This window comes from Chenopodium album, chromosome 3 (assembly GCF_948465745.1).
Source record: "Chenopodium album chromosome 3, dcCheAlbu1.1, whole genome shotgun sequence".
Lineage (NCBI taxonomy): Eukaryota > Viridiplantae > Streptophyta > Magnoliopsida > Caryophyllales > Amaranthaceae > Chenopodium > Chenopodium album.
The window spans coordinates 59,792,483-59,809,199 of record NC_137836.1 but is presented as its reverse complement, the minus strand read 5'-3'; the positions used below and the strand labels follow the sequence as shown (position 1 = coordinate 59,809,199).

Genomic DNA, 16,717 nt, shown 5'->3' with positions numbered 1-16,717 from the left:
CTCTTGGATCGTTAAGGGGTGTAACCTTCATCCTATGAACGGTTTACAAGTTCCTTAAAAACTTGTTGGCGACTCTTTTGCTCTATTTTCTTCCCTTTTGGAAGCCACCGTACTTTAGTGTATGATCACAGTGGGGTTTAAGCTAGTGGGATTAAGGCTTGAATTTATTCCCTACAATTAGTAAATCTACAACATGAAATACATATACTTTTTAAAATCACTAGACTATTAATATTACCTGTTTCTTGGTCACCACCATGTTGAATGTATTGACAGTTCACATGCTCGAAATAACTTCGATCATGCCTGGTGTCATTGTTCCTCCGTCGACCACAAACGTTGAGGTTCACATGTGGTTCTTTATGTTGTGTATGATCCGGATACAGCTCCTCTTCAATGATGCGCAATAAATTTCGACGTACAGCAGAATCACTTTCCATGACTTCATCAACAAGGGAACGAAAATGTGCAGCCTCCTCGGTCGAATCGTTAACCAATTCTAGAATGTTAACACCATCACCAATAACCAAAGTCTTCCAGAAAGAATGAATTTGGATGCTATACAAGCATGTCTGTGCAACTAGCGAATCATGTATCAAATTAAGAATAATAACAATAACAATAATAATTTGCAAGCTAAGCACCCTTCCTTTCCGGCTCCTATCTTACCGGATATTCCCGTTGATCAGCACCTTATTCCTAATCCTGCTGTTGTTTTGGATCAGATTAGGGGTTTTCTGTGAGGTACGTCATGCGGTAGAGACGGCCTACGTGCTCAACACCTTATGGATTGTTTGAGTGGTGCTGCAGTTTCTATTTCAGACGATTTAATAGACTCTATTACGCAGGTGGTTAATCTTTTTCTCGCTGGGAAGTGTCCTGCTGAGTTGGGAGAGTATATTGCTAGTGCTCCTCTCGCGCTGCTTGTTAAGCCTGGAGGTGGTATTCGGCCTATTGATGTAGGTACAGTTTGGCGGCGTCTAGTTTCAAAGGTTGGGGCTGCTTTAATTGGTCCGCGTCTGGGAAGCTATCTAGGAGGTCTTCAGTTTGGTGTTGGGGTGCCGGCGGGTGGTGAGATTATTCTTCATGCTGTTAATCGTTTGGTTGAGTCACGTGGTGGTGATGTTGGTCTCTCTATGTTGTTGGTGGATTTTAAGAATGCTTTTAATTTGGTAGACCGTTCGGCTATGTTACGTGAGGTTCGTCTCCGTTGTTCACCTCTCTCCCGATGGGTTGAATTCTGTTACTCTACTCCAGCCAGGCTGTTTTACAGGGAGCATACCTTATGGTCATGTCAGGGAGTTCAACAGGGTGCCTCTAGGCCCTTTGCTTTTTGCTTTGGTTCTCCTTTCGTTAGTGTGCCAAATCAAGGATTCTTTTGACTTATGTTTGCAAGCTTGGTATTTAGATGACGGTTCTATTATTGGTGACACCTTAGTAGTAGGAAAGGTTTGAGAATTGATTTTGGCGGAGGGACCTCGTCTTGGACTCTATGTCAACGTAGAGAAAACGGAAGTATTCTGACCCTCGGAGGACCCTCATAGTCGTCTCGTCGGTGTCTTTCCTCTGGATATTGGTCGTCCGGTGCATGGTGTTAAGTTATTGGGTGGTCCTGTCGGTGTTGATTCCTCTTTCTGTGGTGAGCTTGTTTCACAGAGAGTGTCGAAGACCATTGTGCTAATGGATGCTGTTGCTAAGCTCGATGATCCCCAATGCGAGTTGTTGCTTCTTCGTGCGTGTACTGGGGTTTCAAAACTCTACTTTTCTATGCGCACTTGTCCTCCAAGTCTTTTTGAAATAACACATGTTTCTTTGGACATGGCCCTTCTGGCTTTTCTTTGGAGTGCATTGTAACAGCTTCGGGATATGGTTTTGGTGATTGGCAATGGCGACTTGCCACCTTACCTTTTTCTTATGGTGGTTTGGGTGTCTATTCGACGGGTGATGTTCGACATTATGCTTTCCTTGCATCACGTCTGCAGTCTTCTCGTCTTCAGGCTAAGCTTCTTCGCAATTCTGGTATTGTTGGTCTGGGACCGGCCTTCGATGGTGCTCTTAGACTTTTTAACAAAGTTGTGGAGACTGAGCTTATGAGTAACCCTAGTGAGATCGCTGCCCCCAGACTCATGAAAAAGTTGGCAAATATATATTTCACGAAGGTCACTACATCTGCGGTTTCCACTTTCTCCTTAACTCCACATCAGGTAACCTTATGGAAGTACCAACAGGGGGATCACTCTTCGGCCTGGTTGCGGACGGTCCCCATATCGGGTTTGGGTCAAACTATGAATGGTAAGACTTACCGTAGTGTTCTTTGCTACCGATTGGGTGTTCCTTTGTCCTCCGTTTCAACACCATGTTCAGCTTGCTCAAGGGTTTTTGACGGGGATATTTATGAGGATCATGCAGTGTCTAGTTTTGGATGGTGGGTATTAAACATCGGCACAACGTTGTTCGTGACACTCTTGTTGATATTTGTTTTCAGTATGGGATTTCTGCTCGAAAGGAGGTTAACGTTGGGTTGACCGGAGGGAACGACGGGGCTCTTCGACCAGCAGATGTGTTGCTTTATTCGTGGGATAGAGGCCTTGATGTATGTGTTGACTTGACGGGGTCTTCACCTTAACGCAATCGGGGTTGTCTGACTTCGTTCCTGGTCATGTTGTGTCGGCGGCTGCTTAGCGGAAGTGGAACAAGTATGGGGTGCGTTGCAGGGCCATTGGCTATGGTTTTCTTCCTTTCTCCTTTTCTTCGATGGGGGAATTAAAGAAGGATGATATTGCGTTGCTGAAGCGGGTTCAGGCGTTCGCTAAAACTCAGGATATTGGTGTTCGTGCAGCTCCTCACATCTTCAGTTGGATAGGGTTCGCAATAGCTAGAGGGGTGGGGGCCCAGATTATATCTCGGCTCCCCACCAATTTCTTGTAAATTGATTGACTTTGTAGGTTTTTTGAAATTTTATAATAATAAGAACAATAATAATAATGTTACAAAAAATAATTATATTACTACTACAAAACAATAATAATTACATTAATTATCAAAAACTTAATCACAACAACAATCGAAAATAATAAAAAATGGTAATTTAATTAATATTAAAAAAAATCTGGAAAAGGGACATCCGCGTGAAATTTCCGGATGTCCCTAAGTGGATCCGCCTAAAATTTCCGGATCCACCTTGGAACATCCAGAAATTTTGGGCGGATCTCTACTTCCGTTCAAAATTTCCAGATGTTCCTAGTTGGATCCACCTAGGGACATCCGGAAATTTCAGGCGGAGGTGCCTTTTCCATAAAATAAAATAAAAAATTCTTACAGAATGTTTCGACGCATTCTCCAGCATACAAATGTTTCAGTCGTCGTCCATGATCCAAGGCCCGTAGGAAAAACTTGATGATTAATTTAAAAAAAAATAAAAAAGGATTTAAGGTGGTTGTGGGAACCGATTTGGTTTGAAGATCATGGAGACCAATTTGGTTTGAAGGTCGTGGAGATCGATGTGGTGGACTCGGGATATGCACGTCGTACTACTTTGAGGGGACCGTTTGATAGAATGTGTCCATGTAGGGAACAAAGTCCTTTTTATAGTACAACTTGCATAAAGGGCATATTATCCATTCAACTTAAATGGGAGCGTTACTATGTAAATTGGAAGCGACGAATAGCAAACCACCTTATTTTTAGTTAATTGACTTATTATATGGATGGATTTAAACTAGAGTCAGACTTCAACTACTTTAGGCTTTTAGATACTCAGAACTCAGAAGTAGTTAACTTAGGAGGATGATACATTGAGATTGCATGCAATTCACAACATTACCCTTTATAGTGTCCTATCAATCGGAGGGAAGATTTCGTACGCTAGATTACTGGTTATCTTTCTAAATTTTAGTATTCTACCCGAATCTTTAACAAAATGGTGACAGCATGAGGCATTGTTTTTTCGGATTTTCGAACAGTTGTTCCTAATACAGGGGTACTTGAAGTATTAATAACAAAGAAATGGAGCCACAGATGCCAGATCTGAACATTCCAGCAGCCAGAATGCCACTGAAAGCATATTTACCTAAAAGAAAAACCACAAAATCTCATAGCAGTAACTAAAATCAAGAGTTCAGATTAAGGTGGATTTAGGACCTTCATGCTACGAGGTTCAGATTCCAATCCATGTATCATCATCACTATCAGGCAAATCTTAAAATTAATACTGCCATCAAAGCAACAGCACGAAAGAAAATGTCATTCACACTCTTGTTCATCCTCACCATCATTTCTTCTTCAGATTCTAATTTTGTAGAGTTCTTGCCGATGTATATGATTGTGTTTCTCAACGTATTCACTGCCCAAGAAAGCCAAAAAAGTCCAACACCAAACCCAAAGGTAAGAAGATTGGATGTACAGAATGGAATGCTTCCACAAGCTACTTTATGGATCACAGAGAACATGACAGCAAGTCCAGTTCCTGTGATGCTGGCAGAGACCTGAGTTAATAGCAGAGGTAGTGCAGGACCAGCTTTTTTCACTGAGTTCGTCACTGACTTCCCATTCCGCTTCTTGTCCACTATGATCGATAAAAGCATCTCACAAGCCTGGAGAGAGTTGATCTTATTGGGAATCGCTGCTCTCTTGCTCTTCCTCTTTGAAGAGGGCTTTTGTTTAACTTTCTCAAGACTGTAACCAAAAGCAAGCCAAAACATCGAGATTAATATATCTGATTCAAAATTTCCTTCTATCTGTCATTAATTTATTTTTGAGTTTGTTTTCATCATCCACTGGATGATAAACAAACCAATAAGGATTTAATCGTGGTCATGAATGTAACAGTTCAAACCTAGATGGATTTCATATTATTTGTCAACATTATTAGAAAGCATAAATAATGCTTATAAGAGAGCAAAAACTTGTAGAAAATTTTAAAAATACATATAGTTGGTTTGCAATGCTAGTTCCAGGTCTATTTTCTATAAGCTTTTGGATGGTGCTATGGTTCTTGCATCCAAAAAAAAAAAAAAAAAAAAAACAATTTCATACAAAACTAAAGATGCTATGGCGATCAGAGTTTCGTTTGTTCCGTGTTCCGAAACGCACAAACCAGATCGCAATTCGTGGGTCCATACCACGTACCTTGTAACCTTGCTCTGAACAGGTTCGGTACTGCATTTTAAGCATGTTGGATTTGGTACATTGCTTTCAATTGGAGTAAGAGTCTTGAAAGCTAAAAGAAATAAGAACATTGAAAAGATTTTCATGCTGCGTTTTGCAGAAGCTGTGTAAAATATTTGGCTTCAAAACTCATAAGTGAAACAAAATTGGCTTTCAAAGTGTCATACATGTTCAGATCAGAAGAGACAAATCTTTGATTGTGTAAAAAACTGGTTTTAAAGGGTCTATCTAAAGAGAGAAAATCCATACATCACCCCCTTTCAATGTAGATAATCTCACAGATTTGGTAGCACACTCTGGTTAAGTTGGGATGTCTTCTTTGAATGCAGACACTCTTAGCAGGTTTGGTACTGCATTTTGAGTGGATTATGTCAAGTGCTGCAATTCACAGGCCTTATCTGAGTCTCAATCTCAAGTTCAGATTTTTACTGCTGTGCCTAATTCAGTTAATGTCCTTTTAGCTCACAGTCACCATTGATGCTGGTGTAAGATTAAAACTATTTTCTCATTATTAAAACCTGGAATGGCACCCAAATCTTATCAAAAGTTGGGGGGTGAAAAACAGTGATGCTTTTTGAGGTATAAGTGGTTTTAAGGTTCAATGTCTGTACTAAAAAGCTAGTTTTCAGTTATTAAACAAAGTAGCCACTCATTTCGTGATTTAAAGTATATATATGCTTTATCCAATACATGGCAATTGGCAAAGGCAAGACACCCATAACTTATATGAAGCAAGAAGAGATTGTGAGGCAATGTAGCTACGAGCAGAAAATTAGGACATCACATGTTCTATGAAGTAGGAAACTGTGTGGCTTTGCAACTAGGAACACTAAACAAATTGATGACATTAAATTATAAAGTCTAGTTGATGTAATTTGTAAAAAACAATCTTATGACACCTGTTAATTTCAAGCAATTCTGATAAAAAGAGAACAAGACTGTAAGAGTGCAAGAAGACAAAGCAATACCTCTTGGAGGGAGCAACAGTCAAGGAGTTTAGCTTTGAAGGAGACATGTATGTACGATCCTGCAACTTGCCAGCACCATTCCTGTAAGAGCAGAAAATATCCGCAAATTCAGTGATAGGATAGCACTTTAAGATTTCAAATTTGGAAACATATGAACCCAGCAAAATAAAAGATTGGTCAATTTCATCTACAAAATATACTAAGATGGTGATGTATCTGGTTTCTGGTTCAGCAAAAATTTTACTACGTAGTATTTAAATAAATAAATATGGAATTATAAGAGAAACTACAAAGACCGGAAGAGTACTGTTACTTAGAGAATGGAGAGAGCAAATGAGAATTTTCCCTAACCAAATAATGCTTTGGGCACCTTTTTTCATTACCCAACACCATTCCCATTCGCTCAAAGAAATATAGAAGCTTTAAAATTAAGAATTTTTTTTTTTTTTTAAATACGAAAACTAACTATAAACATTAAAGAAAAGTAAAACCCATTCTAAAACAACTGGAAAAGATTTACTGCATTAAAATTATTCTGAAGCACCATTCAAAAACTAATTTTATAAGCAAGTCCAATGTCGAGATTGCAAATATTCATGTATCCATAGGGGGATTGGTCCCAGATTTTAAACATGCCAGATTTAACCCAGATATAGGGGTTTTGCTTGGCCTCTAACAGTATATTTCAGTTGGTACCCTACTTATTAATGACACCCTACCATTATATAAAACAATTTTCTATATAGTATAGGACTTTGAAAACAACAGAGCCACACATAAGATTTCAAAACATGCATATGAAAAGAGATTTCAAACAAAGTTGATGCCATAATTGGAGCATCCAATTCATATTCTCAAAATAGTTGGCCACGCACTTGTCCTGGTAAATAAAAAGCTATAGGACAACAGTTTAAACTATAATCTAGCATCACAATAATAACTCATAATAGAGATAGCTGAAAATGAAAAACTATCAAGCAAATGAGTCCTCAAACAACAATGTAACCAAAAATTAATAAAAAACTAAATAAGATAAAATTACACATACCATCTAAAATACGGTACAACCTCCTGCTTCCTCCATGCTGACTCCTTTGTATATCTAAATTCTTCTATAACAGACACTAGATCCTTCATATCAGTCACACTACCAACAGCAGAAATTCGCCCATCAGCAAGAACTGATACAGTCGAAGAAGAAAGATTGCGGACCGGGTCAAAATTTGCAAGGTGCAGCAGATGCATATCAGCATTTGTGGCTTGAATATTAAAATCTGGATATATCGAAGAGTCCAGGTAATTCTTTTCCAACTCATTTGATACCGGCATTACAAATGGCAACAACTCTTTATGCATTGTCCATTGTTCTTCTAGGTTGAAGAGATCATAATCAGCTTGCTTATCTGGAATGAAAGCACAATTATAGAATCAGCATCATATTCCGTGCAACTTCTTATCCAGCAGATATAGTTCATCTTATTACAGGCATCAATCAAATGGTTTAATTATAAATAGATGACAGTTGACTACTTCTCTCTCACATCACAAACAATCCTTTCTCCAATTATGCAGACATAATCCTACATTCCTAATTAACATTTTTCCCATCAACTTTCACTGTTTCACATGCAGCTAACCAGCTTACAATTGCTCATCTACTGCAATTGTGCTCATTTGTGTAACCCTCACTCATATAGTTCACGACTAGCTACATAAACGAAGCATAGGCCATCCAAAAAAAAAAAGCAAGTTCGACATATAGGAGATAAACTATCGAGAGACACGAACCTTGTGCATCGCCAGGCATAGACATTCTTCTGATAGGGGCAGCCCTGACGAATTGGCTATATCCATCTAACCCACTCATTGACTTAAACAGATCATCATGCTCGTAAGGTGTCAGCGAAATGATGCTTGATCTTAATGCATCATGCCTTGATCCAGTGGTTGGTATTAAGTGTGGAAAATCCTGTATACAAGCACATGACAAAGCAAATTAGCTTACCACCAATTCACAAATCCACAAAGGGAAACTAAACATATGAAATCCCCAACTAAATTATCAACGAAGCTGCAATCAATAGCCCAACTACCGTTCATCAAAATTGGGTTGAATACAATTACGGAAATACGGAATACTATGATTACAAGATTTACATTAAGAAACTCAACTCAAAATCGAAATAATATACAAAAACTACAAATTCACAATTAAGCAAGAAAATCCATTTTAAGGACCAAAATCCCAAATAATACAAGAAAATCAAACAACCCAGATAAAGAAACCCAAAAACTATACCGTAAAATTAAAGGTCAACCATAATTCATCATATTCAGAAGAAGAAGAAAAAAAACAGATAATCAAAACGCAAAATATATACAGTAAAATTGTATTTAACCCATAATTGACTATAATAATAAAAATATAAAAAAATTTAACAAAAAAACCCAGAAATCATAACCCAAAAAATATACGAAAAAACAGAGAAATTGATTACCTTGAAAGGCCTAGAATTGGGTTGTTGTTGGTGGAAGAGAAGTCCAGGAGGAAAAACATTATAAGTAGAAGCCATTGAGAAATAGAGAGAGAATCTGAGTTCAGAAATCGTAGTTTCTGAGCCCAGAATTCTCTTCTATTTTTTGGCGTTGGCTTATGAATACCATGCTAATATTATCTTTCTTACGGACCTCTAACTTCTTTTTTGGTTCGTCATTATTTTGACAAAAAACAATTGGGATTTTTGAGTGGTGAAGAATGAAAAATTCTTTGCTGATAGGTGAGTTTTGGCACGCAACTTTGTCTTTGTTTACCACGCAACTTTGTCTTTAAGGCCGTGGACTTGTGGTTAGTGGTTACTAAGGGTCAGCGTAGCAAGGTACCTTGTAAAAATCTCAGGATTTAACCCCAGAATTGGAACGTGTTGCAACAGGTTTCTTAAAAATAGGAACCGCAACCGAATTTGTTCAACAGGTCCCTAAAATTGGGAAGCGTAATCGAAATCTGCAGGTTCCGGAATCTCAGCAGGGTACCCTTATTTTCAAATTAAGCTTAATAATTACTTGATAAATTTTAACAAAAAAAAAAAAAAAATGATGTTCACAATAAAAGCTTACAACTTTAATACAGTACAACAAATACAACAAACCAACACTGATTGTCTAGAATATTTGATACAATATTATAAATACTGTTATGAAATATCGTGTGGATGACCATTATTCTCCTTATATTATTCCGGAATATTCTAGATATATGGTTTATTTTTATCTAAACATATTTGTGGATGTCCATCTTGTATCACTCTAGAACTTTCTAGAGTTTAGGGTTATTATTCTCCAAGCACACTCTATCAATTATTGTACTATATATACATGTATATCTCAATCATATAAAAAATAAGTAGAATACACATTTCAATTCCCTCTCAATCTTTTATATTTCTCCTTATTTTAAAACACGTTATCAGTACCAAAGCTCTAATCAACATGTAAATTGTACACTGAATGTGCTAAATTATACTCATTATTATCTTGTTGTGTCGCATCTTGGGAAGGAATTAAAAGGAGATTAATCTTGATCACGGGTTTTGATCTTTTAATAATGAAATCACACATTTGAAGAATGTCATATCATTCCCAATCCTCAGTAATTAATTTGGGACTAGTACAAGGAGTCTCACGGTATTAATAATTTGGAATGTTAATGGTAGTGCCGCTTTATTTAATTACTAAAAAAAATCGTATTATTTTCCGGTTGCATTGGTTTGTTTATCTTATATCATCTTTCTCATCTATCCATAATATAATAGATTAGCCTTAATCAAGGGCTATATTTTATTTTCTTTTCATTGACGTTTTCATGAGTTACAGGCTACCAGATGACGTTGACAACATGAAGTTGACGATAATGCTGGTTTTTATAGTGGGAAAGGTTTTGATATCAGGAAAGTTCATTCTCAACTATCATGTTATTGTTAATTTTAAACCTTTACCTAATATGTTTATATTGTTTCCCAAATTTTCGTATTTTTATTATTCCTGGAGTTCAATGAGCAATTTGGGAATAGTTGGATTTGATGCAGAAAATAACTAATTAGTAATTTTGTTTTGACTATGAGTTTTGTTTAGTTTGAATCTAAAAGGGTATTTAGAATTATTATTGGTGTTAATTTTATGAAGGTATGGTTTTCATTAACTTGTAGTACATATATTTTTGGTATTACTTTTCCTATTCGTAAATGAGTTTGGTTATTTCTCTATGCTTGATAGCAAATATGAATGGTTTGATTTAGCAATTATTTACCCATATAATTTGTTTGTGAAATCCTATGTATAATGTCTTGAATGTTTGTAAATTGTACGAAGTAAACCTAAGGCACATGTGAAACTATTTATAATCTATGTATTGAATTATGTTTTTATATTTCAAGTATGATATGAACCACGTGGTTTTCCACTAACGTGAACGTGTTAATTTTGATTGCTTATCTGCTTGTTTCTATTTTCTAATTAAGCTTTATCAGACAATATATTGATATAATTGATCCGACAGTATAGTTTATTCAATCAATTCAGGTATGTTTTTATTAAAGCGTGAAGTAGTAGGTTCTCATATTGTTTTTACCTTCTCATTCTAAAAGGCGTAGATAAATTGACTAATTAATTTGAATTGAGTTAAGTACGAAAGATTAAGTTTATTTATTATGCCCATAAATATAAGAGGTTTCGTTTTTTTAAGATGAATGTAATTGGGCATGAAGAACATGATGAGTGTTCTATAAGTATAATTTTATATAAGCATGTTTTTGCTAAAAGGAACACGTTACTTGATACATGACATTGCCAAAAGAATTTATGGCTTAAAAGTTGCAAGGATTTTAAAGGTTGCTGGATTGATTCATTCCATACCCCTATATGCAAGGATTAAGGGGAGATTGTATGCAATTCTTGCATATAAATAATAGAATATATTAATGGTCAGTTTGATACATAAAAATAACTTAAATATCAATGATTTATTTAATAGAAGTGGCCACATGCATATTATATAAATATTTTTAAATGATACCATCTTGAAGATGGATATAAATGATTGATCATATACTAATTATAACTGCTTCAATTAAATTATATTATTGTCCCAGAATGACAATATCGGTTACTAATGAACCTAAAGCACGTCTGAAGCGTTGCAGTCCAATAGAGTTAAAATATAAGAACTTTTGGAAAAGGAATGGAGTATCTATTGACAATGATGATAAATTTGAAGAAATGATAAATCTCATTACATTTCTAGAATAAAATCACTTTTAGTAAGATTCATATGTTCCATGATTATGTAAAAGACTCCAGAAGAGTATGAAATGTCCAACAAGATTAACATGTATCATCAAGATTATAGTCAAAACTCCAGCAGAGTATATATAAGTAATTATTAGATAAAATATTAATTAGTTGATTGTCTTGTCAATTGTATAAAGAAACACATGTTGGTGTTCTAATATCACATCACATTCATGACCATGCATATAGTAAGTTTAATAAAGTGATCACTAGTGTTAAAAACTGACCAGATTTCAAATTTAGAGAAGTGATTGGATGTGATAAATAAATTAGGTCATCCGGGTTTAATAATAATTACCCGTAATGGAAACCTGAAATTTCATTTGATAATGTGCTGAAGCTTTCTCAATGTTAAATATATAAAATGAATTGAATGGCAAGACGTAACATTGAGATTGAGTTATATTTGGATTGTGAGTTGTAATAATTTATATTGATGAAAATTTCAAGATTTTTGATTTTTTTTATATAAAGGAAAAATGGTTGATAAAGGAGTAATGGCTGACCAGAAGTTCACCAGAATAACTTATATATTATTGTCAACTATCAAGTGATTAAAAGCTCACCAAATATACTATTTAAGTCTTTAAAGATCCAAAAGATCATCACCTACTAGAATTACGAGCAAGTGATTTATGCTTGTATAACAATTCTTTTGATTAGGGCTATTATATGTCAGCACATATAAAATAGGAGAAGAAAGAAAAACGTACAACTGCACAACATATGTCTCCCCATTGACATTGATCTCCAGAAGAGAAAATATTGTTGAAAATTTAATAATAAATACACATGAAATATAAAGTTAATGAATAAATGATTCTTCATTGAAATTGTTCTCCAGAAGATATAAATTTTGATTGTGATCCTCCCAATGAAATGAATTTTAATGCAAATTTATATACTAAGTTGGTATAGAATTAGACGCCCCTATAAAAGAGATATTTTACCAACTTAGGGGGAGAAGAAATAGCAAAAGTTGGGAAAATCGAAAAAATAAATAAATAAATAATGAATATTTATGATCCTATAATGGTAGTTTGAAAAGTTATATATATGCCAACTTTTGTATATGCGTGCTATACATTGTCAAGATATGTTGCACATTTATGATTTGATTTGTATTTAGTTATGACTCATGTTGCATAGTGTTGAAGATACATTTTGGTCATATTAATTATGTGTATACATTGAGATAAAATCTTGCCAATTGTACTTGAATCACTACACCTGAAGTGTAGGTTGTATATAATCGGTTCTAAAATAAAGATATGTTTAATAGATATGATATTTGGCAAGATAGTGCAGTTAACACTAATAGTGTAATAACATATAAATACCATAGTGAATGAAATACCCTAAAAGTGGTATAGATTTTTGAATTATTATAGTAGATGGCCTATGATGTAAGAAAAATTATGATGGTACCAATGAGAAGTATATTTAGATATCATAGTAAAATAGCATGCGGAATGTAAGTTAAAGGAATTTTATGATACTGGTACATAATGGAACCGATGAATAATTCGCATATGCATAATAGAATGGACTAATGAGTAAGGGATCTGAAATATATGTACATTTTGACGTCGACATAATGATAATGATCATAAGTTTATCATGGACGACCCGAAGTCCAATGATATATGGATTTTTAAATCCACACTGTACAATGTCTTACATTATTTTGAGTCTTATATTCATGTGCATGTGAGTCATAGGTTAATGGTTTATTGCATATGTAGGAAGTTAGATGCATTACTCATTGTATAATTTGTTTAATATGTTATCATATTTTATATATCTCACATTGCATGGATTAATTTCTTACAATGGATGTGGTGTATGTGAATGTTCATTCAAAGTATAGTAAGACATATAAACAACCTTGATGAAAAATTAGAAAGAGATATTTATATTCCAATGGGCTTATAATTGTAATGAAATTATTGATGACACTTATTTAATTGCACGTTATGAATCATGTAAAAAGAGTTCCTGAAGAACTTATATACGACGTTGTAGACACCCATTTGTGTCTCCCCAAAACCAAACCCAGTGATGAGTACCTTTCGCGTCGAATCATAATCGAATGAAGTGAAAGTGTGGAAGGTCTAGTGTTGCGGAAAGTTTTAATTTCTTTTCTCTTCTCTCTGTTTTTAAAAACTTATTTTAAGAAAACAGCCAATCCAGTTTGGTTGGTCCATGATATGGGTCCAATAGTAGTGTAGTTGGATGGGGCTTTCAAAGAGCTTTCCAACTATATATTATAAGCCCAATTCTAATGAATATTGAGGAAATTATGGCCAATTTACTAAACTAGGTCCGGTTTGAGCCTTATATGCGGCCCAATGATCTTGGGGAGAGCCTAATATGATTTATCATTCCTAATGCAATTAGGAATGGTTTTATTCTTCTATAATCTTCTAGAAGGTTCTTTTCATTCCTAATTCAATTAGCATTGATAAATTGACTTTTGACTTTTCAGAGTTTTAATTAAAATCAAATAGCATTTTCGAGGAAATTATATGATTTTATCCTCCAGTAAGGTAAACTTATCTGATTTTCGAAAACGCGTTGGAAATAAGCTTGGCGCCTAACCCCAGGCCTTGGCGCCTGGAACCAGGCCTGGCGCTAGTGGTGGTGCCTGGCGCCAGTTAGCCAAGGGTGGCGCCAGCTCTGTTTTTTGTGCGTCAGACTCTATTTTGTTTATTTTATCTTTTTGGCTGATTTTCTCTATAAATATCGTATTAAAAACTCCGTTTTCAATCATTCACCAATATTCACCAATTCACCAACTCTCATCAAGATTTTCTTGATTATTCTCTCTCTCTCTCTCTCTCTTTTTCTAAACTAGCCTTTTCTCAAATACAAAATTCCGCATTCGCAAGACTTAGAAACACCTAGCCATATTCAAAGTTGCCTTCGCCCTAGACGTGAAAGGTTTAATTTCTGAGGGTTTGGTCCCAAATCTCTCTTTCAATTATTTAATTTAATTGTTGATATATTATTTTCCTTGAAGTTACTAACATGTGTATTTTGTTATTAGAAATAGGTACGAGGCATCAAAGTAAGTGCTTTAATGGTTTTAATTGATGTTATGATGTAAAATCATGTTTACATTGTTATTATGATATTCCTAGTATCATGTCTAGGGTAATTTTAATATTAAATATGATTGTTACGATGCTTCCTATGTGCTTCCTAATATTTATGATTGTTAGTATCATGTTAGGGCTAAAGCTTTGATCTTTATTGCTTAGTGACATGCTAGGGTTTGTTATTAATCTTGTTAGTATCATGTCTAGGATCTTGCTATTATTATTACGCTTTAATATTAATATGAACATGGTTATGATTGTAATTGTTATAATTTATGATAATTTATGATTATTATTATTATTATTATTATTATTATTATTATTATTATTATTATTATTATTATTATTTTGATGATGATTATTATTATTCATGTTTATTCTAATGCTCGATTATTTATTATGTTGCTTAATATTTATTGTTATTGCTTGATCACACCTTTTATGCATGTTTAAAGGGAATTGGTACTTGTCATCACGCTTAATAAGATAATTAATAATCTTGTTAGGGTTAATTGTGATTATAATTCAAGTGATCGCCAATAATAGATTTATTTGTGCATTAAATTCAACCAACATAGATAAACAGGTTTAGGGTTAAACCTAATGATTGCATGTTAATTAGAAAGCGCACATGAATACGATCAGAATAAAATAGAGGTCTATTATTAGGGCAGGTTCAATCTCTTTTAGGTTGGATTTGTACCTTCATCCCCGAACCCTTATTTGGTTCAAGACCTTATGGAGTTGACGATCTCTTGGATCGTTAAGGGGTGTAACCTTCACCTCGTGAACGGTTTACAAGTTCCTAAAAAACTTGTTGGAGACTCTTTTGCTCTATCTTCTTCCCTTTTGGACGCCACCGTACTTTAGTGTATGATCACAGTGGAGTTCGAGCTAGGGGTTTAATGCTTGAAATATTCCCTACAGACGTATTTAAATATCCAGCCCTACAAAGTTTATCTCTTGAATAATGCAATTACTATCCAACTCTTGAAAAGTTTATGTAACTACATCAGTGTTATCTCAACCTAAAGTTTGAGCATATTGTTAATGAGATTTACAATTTGTATTTGCAAGAGATCTATCGTGTCAATTATGAAACGTCTAAAGAATATTAATGAAATACTTATGCGTGAGAATGTTTTCTTATGGTCTATAAGAACCATGATTAGCGTATATAATTACATGTGTTATATTATATAATTCATATGAGATTTAAAAATGACATTAATAATATCAAGTTTGTCGTCAAATTATTATTAATGAATGTTTGATCAAGTAATGATCATCAATAACGACTTCCAAAAGAAATCATAACTGCATAAGCTTAACCTTTAAATCAACTGTTAAACAAAGATTTGAAATATTGATATTAGAGATAAACACAAGTATGGTGAAATGAAGACACTTCACATGTTAGCGTGAAGACTTGAAGATGCAATTTCAGTTTAGGAGGATTGAAGATCATATCAACGAGTGATATTTTACTACATATGAGAAGATATTTAAACATATTGAATTCATTGTTGCGGCACTAGAAGATCTCAAGTTATGTATTCATCAGGGGAAGAAAATACGCGCTGCACTCTTTTTCCCTTGACCATGGTTTTGTCCCACATTGGGTTTTCCTGGTAAGCTTTTTAATGAGGCAGGATCTCAAGCGTATTACGAAGAATATTGTACTATTTTTCCTTCATTAGGTTTTTATCCCACAGGGTTTTTCCTAATAAGGTTTTAATGAGGCACAGTCTTCGATAATGGACATCCAAGGGGAAGTGTTATGAAATATCGTGTGGATGACCATTATGCTCCTTATATCATTCCGGAATATTCTAGATATATGGTTTATTCTTATCTAAACATATTTGTGGATGTCCATGTTGTATCACTCTAGAACTTTCTAGAGTTTAGGGTTATTATTCTCCAAGCAAACTCTATCAATTATTGTACTATATATATATGTATACCTCAATCATATAAAAAATAAGTAGAATACACATTTCAATTCCCTCTCAATCTTTTATATTTCTCCTTATTTTAAAACATTGTATTAATACCATTAATTAAACCTCTTAAGAGTAAGATGAAAAATGAATAAGAGGAGGAAAAGAGGTAGGTGATGGCTTTTATACAATTTTG

The 16,717-nt window shown here is 34.5% G+C and overlaps 1 protein-coding gene across 1 annotated transcript; it reads right to left on the bottom strand.

The window, feature by feature from the left end:
- Positions 1 to 4,027: 4,027 nt before the first annotated feature.
- On the bottom strand, positions 4,028 to 8,840 carry LOC145624007 (uncharacterized). The gene is made up of 5 exons (XM_081676933.1): positions 8,633 to 8,840; positions 7,923 to 8,103; positions 7,183 to 7,537; positions 6,135 to 6,215; positions 4,028 to 4,674 (listed from the first exon to the last, which is right to left on the bottom strand). Exons 1-5 carry the CDS (start codon positions 8,705 to 8,707, stop codon positions 4,188 to 4,190), a joined length of 1,179 nt encoding a protein of 392 aa, XP_081533059.1. The 5' UTR covers positions 8,708 to 8,840; the 3' UTR covers positions 4,028 to 4,187.
- Positions 8,841 to 16,717: the final 7,877 nt, after the last annotated feature.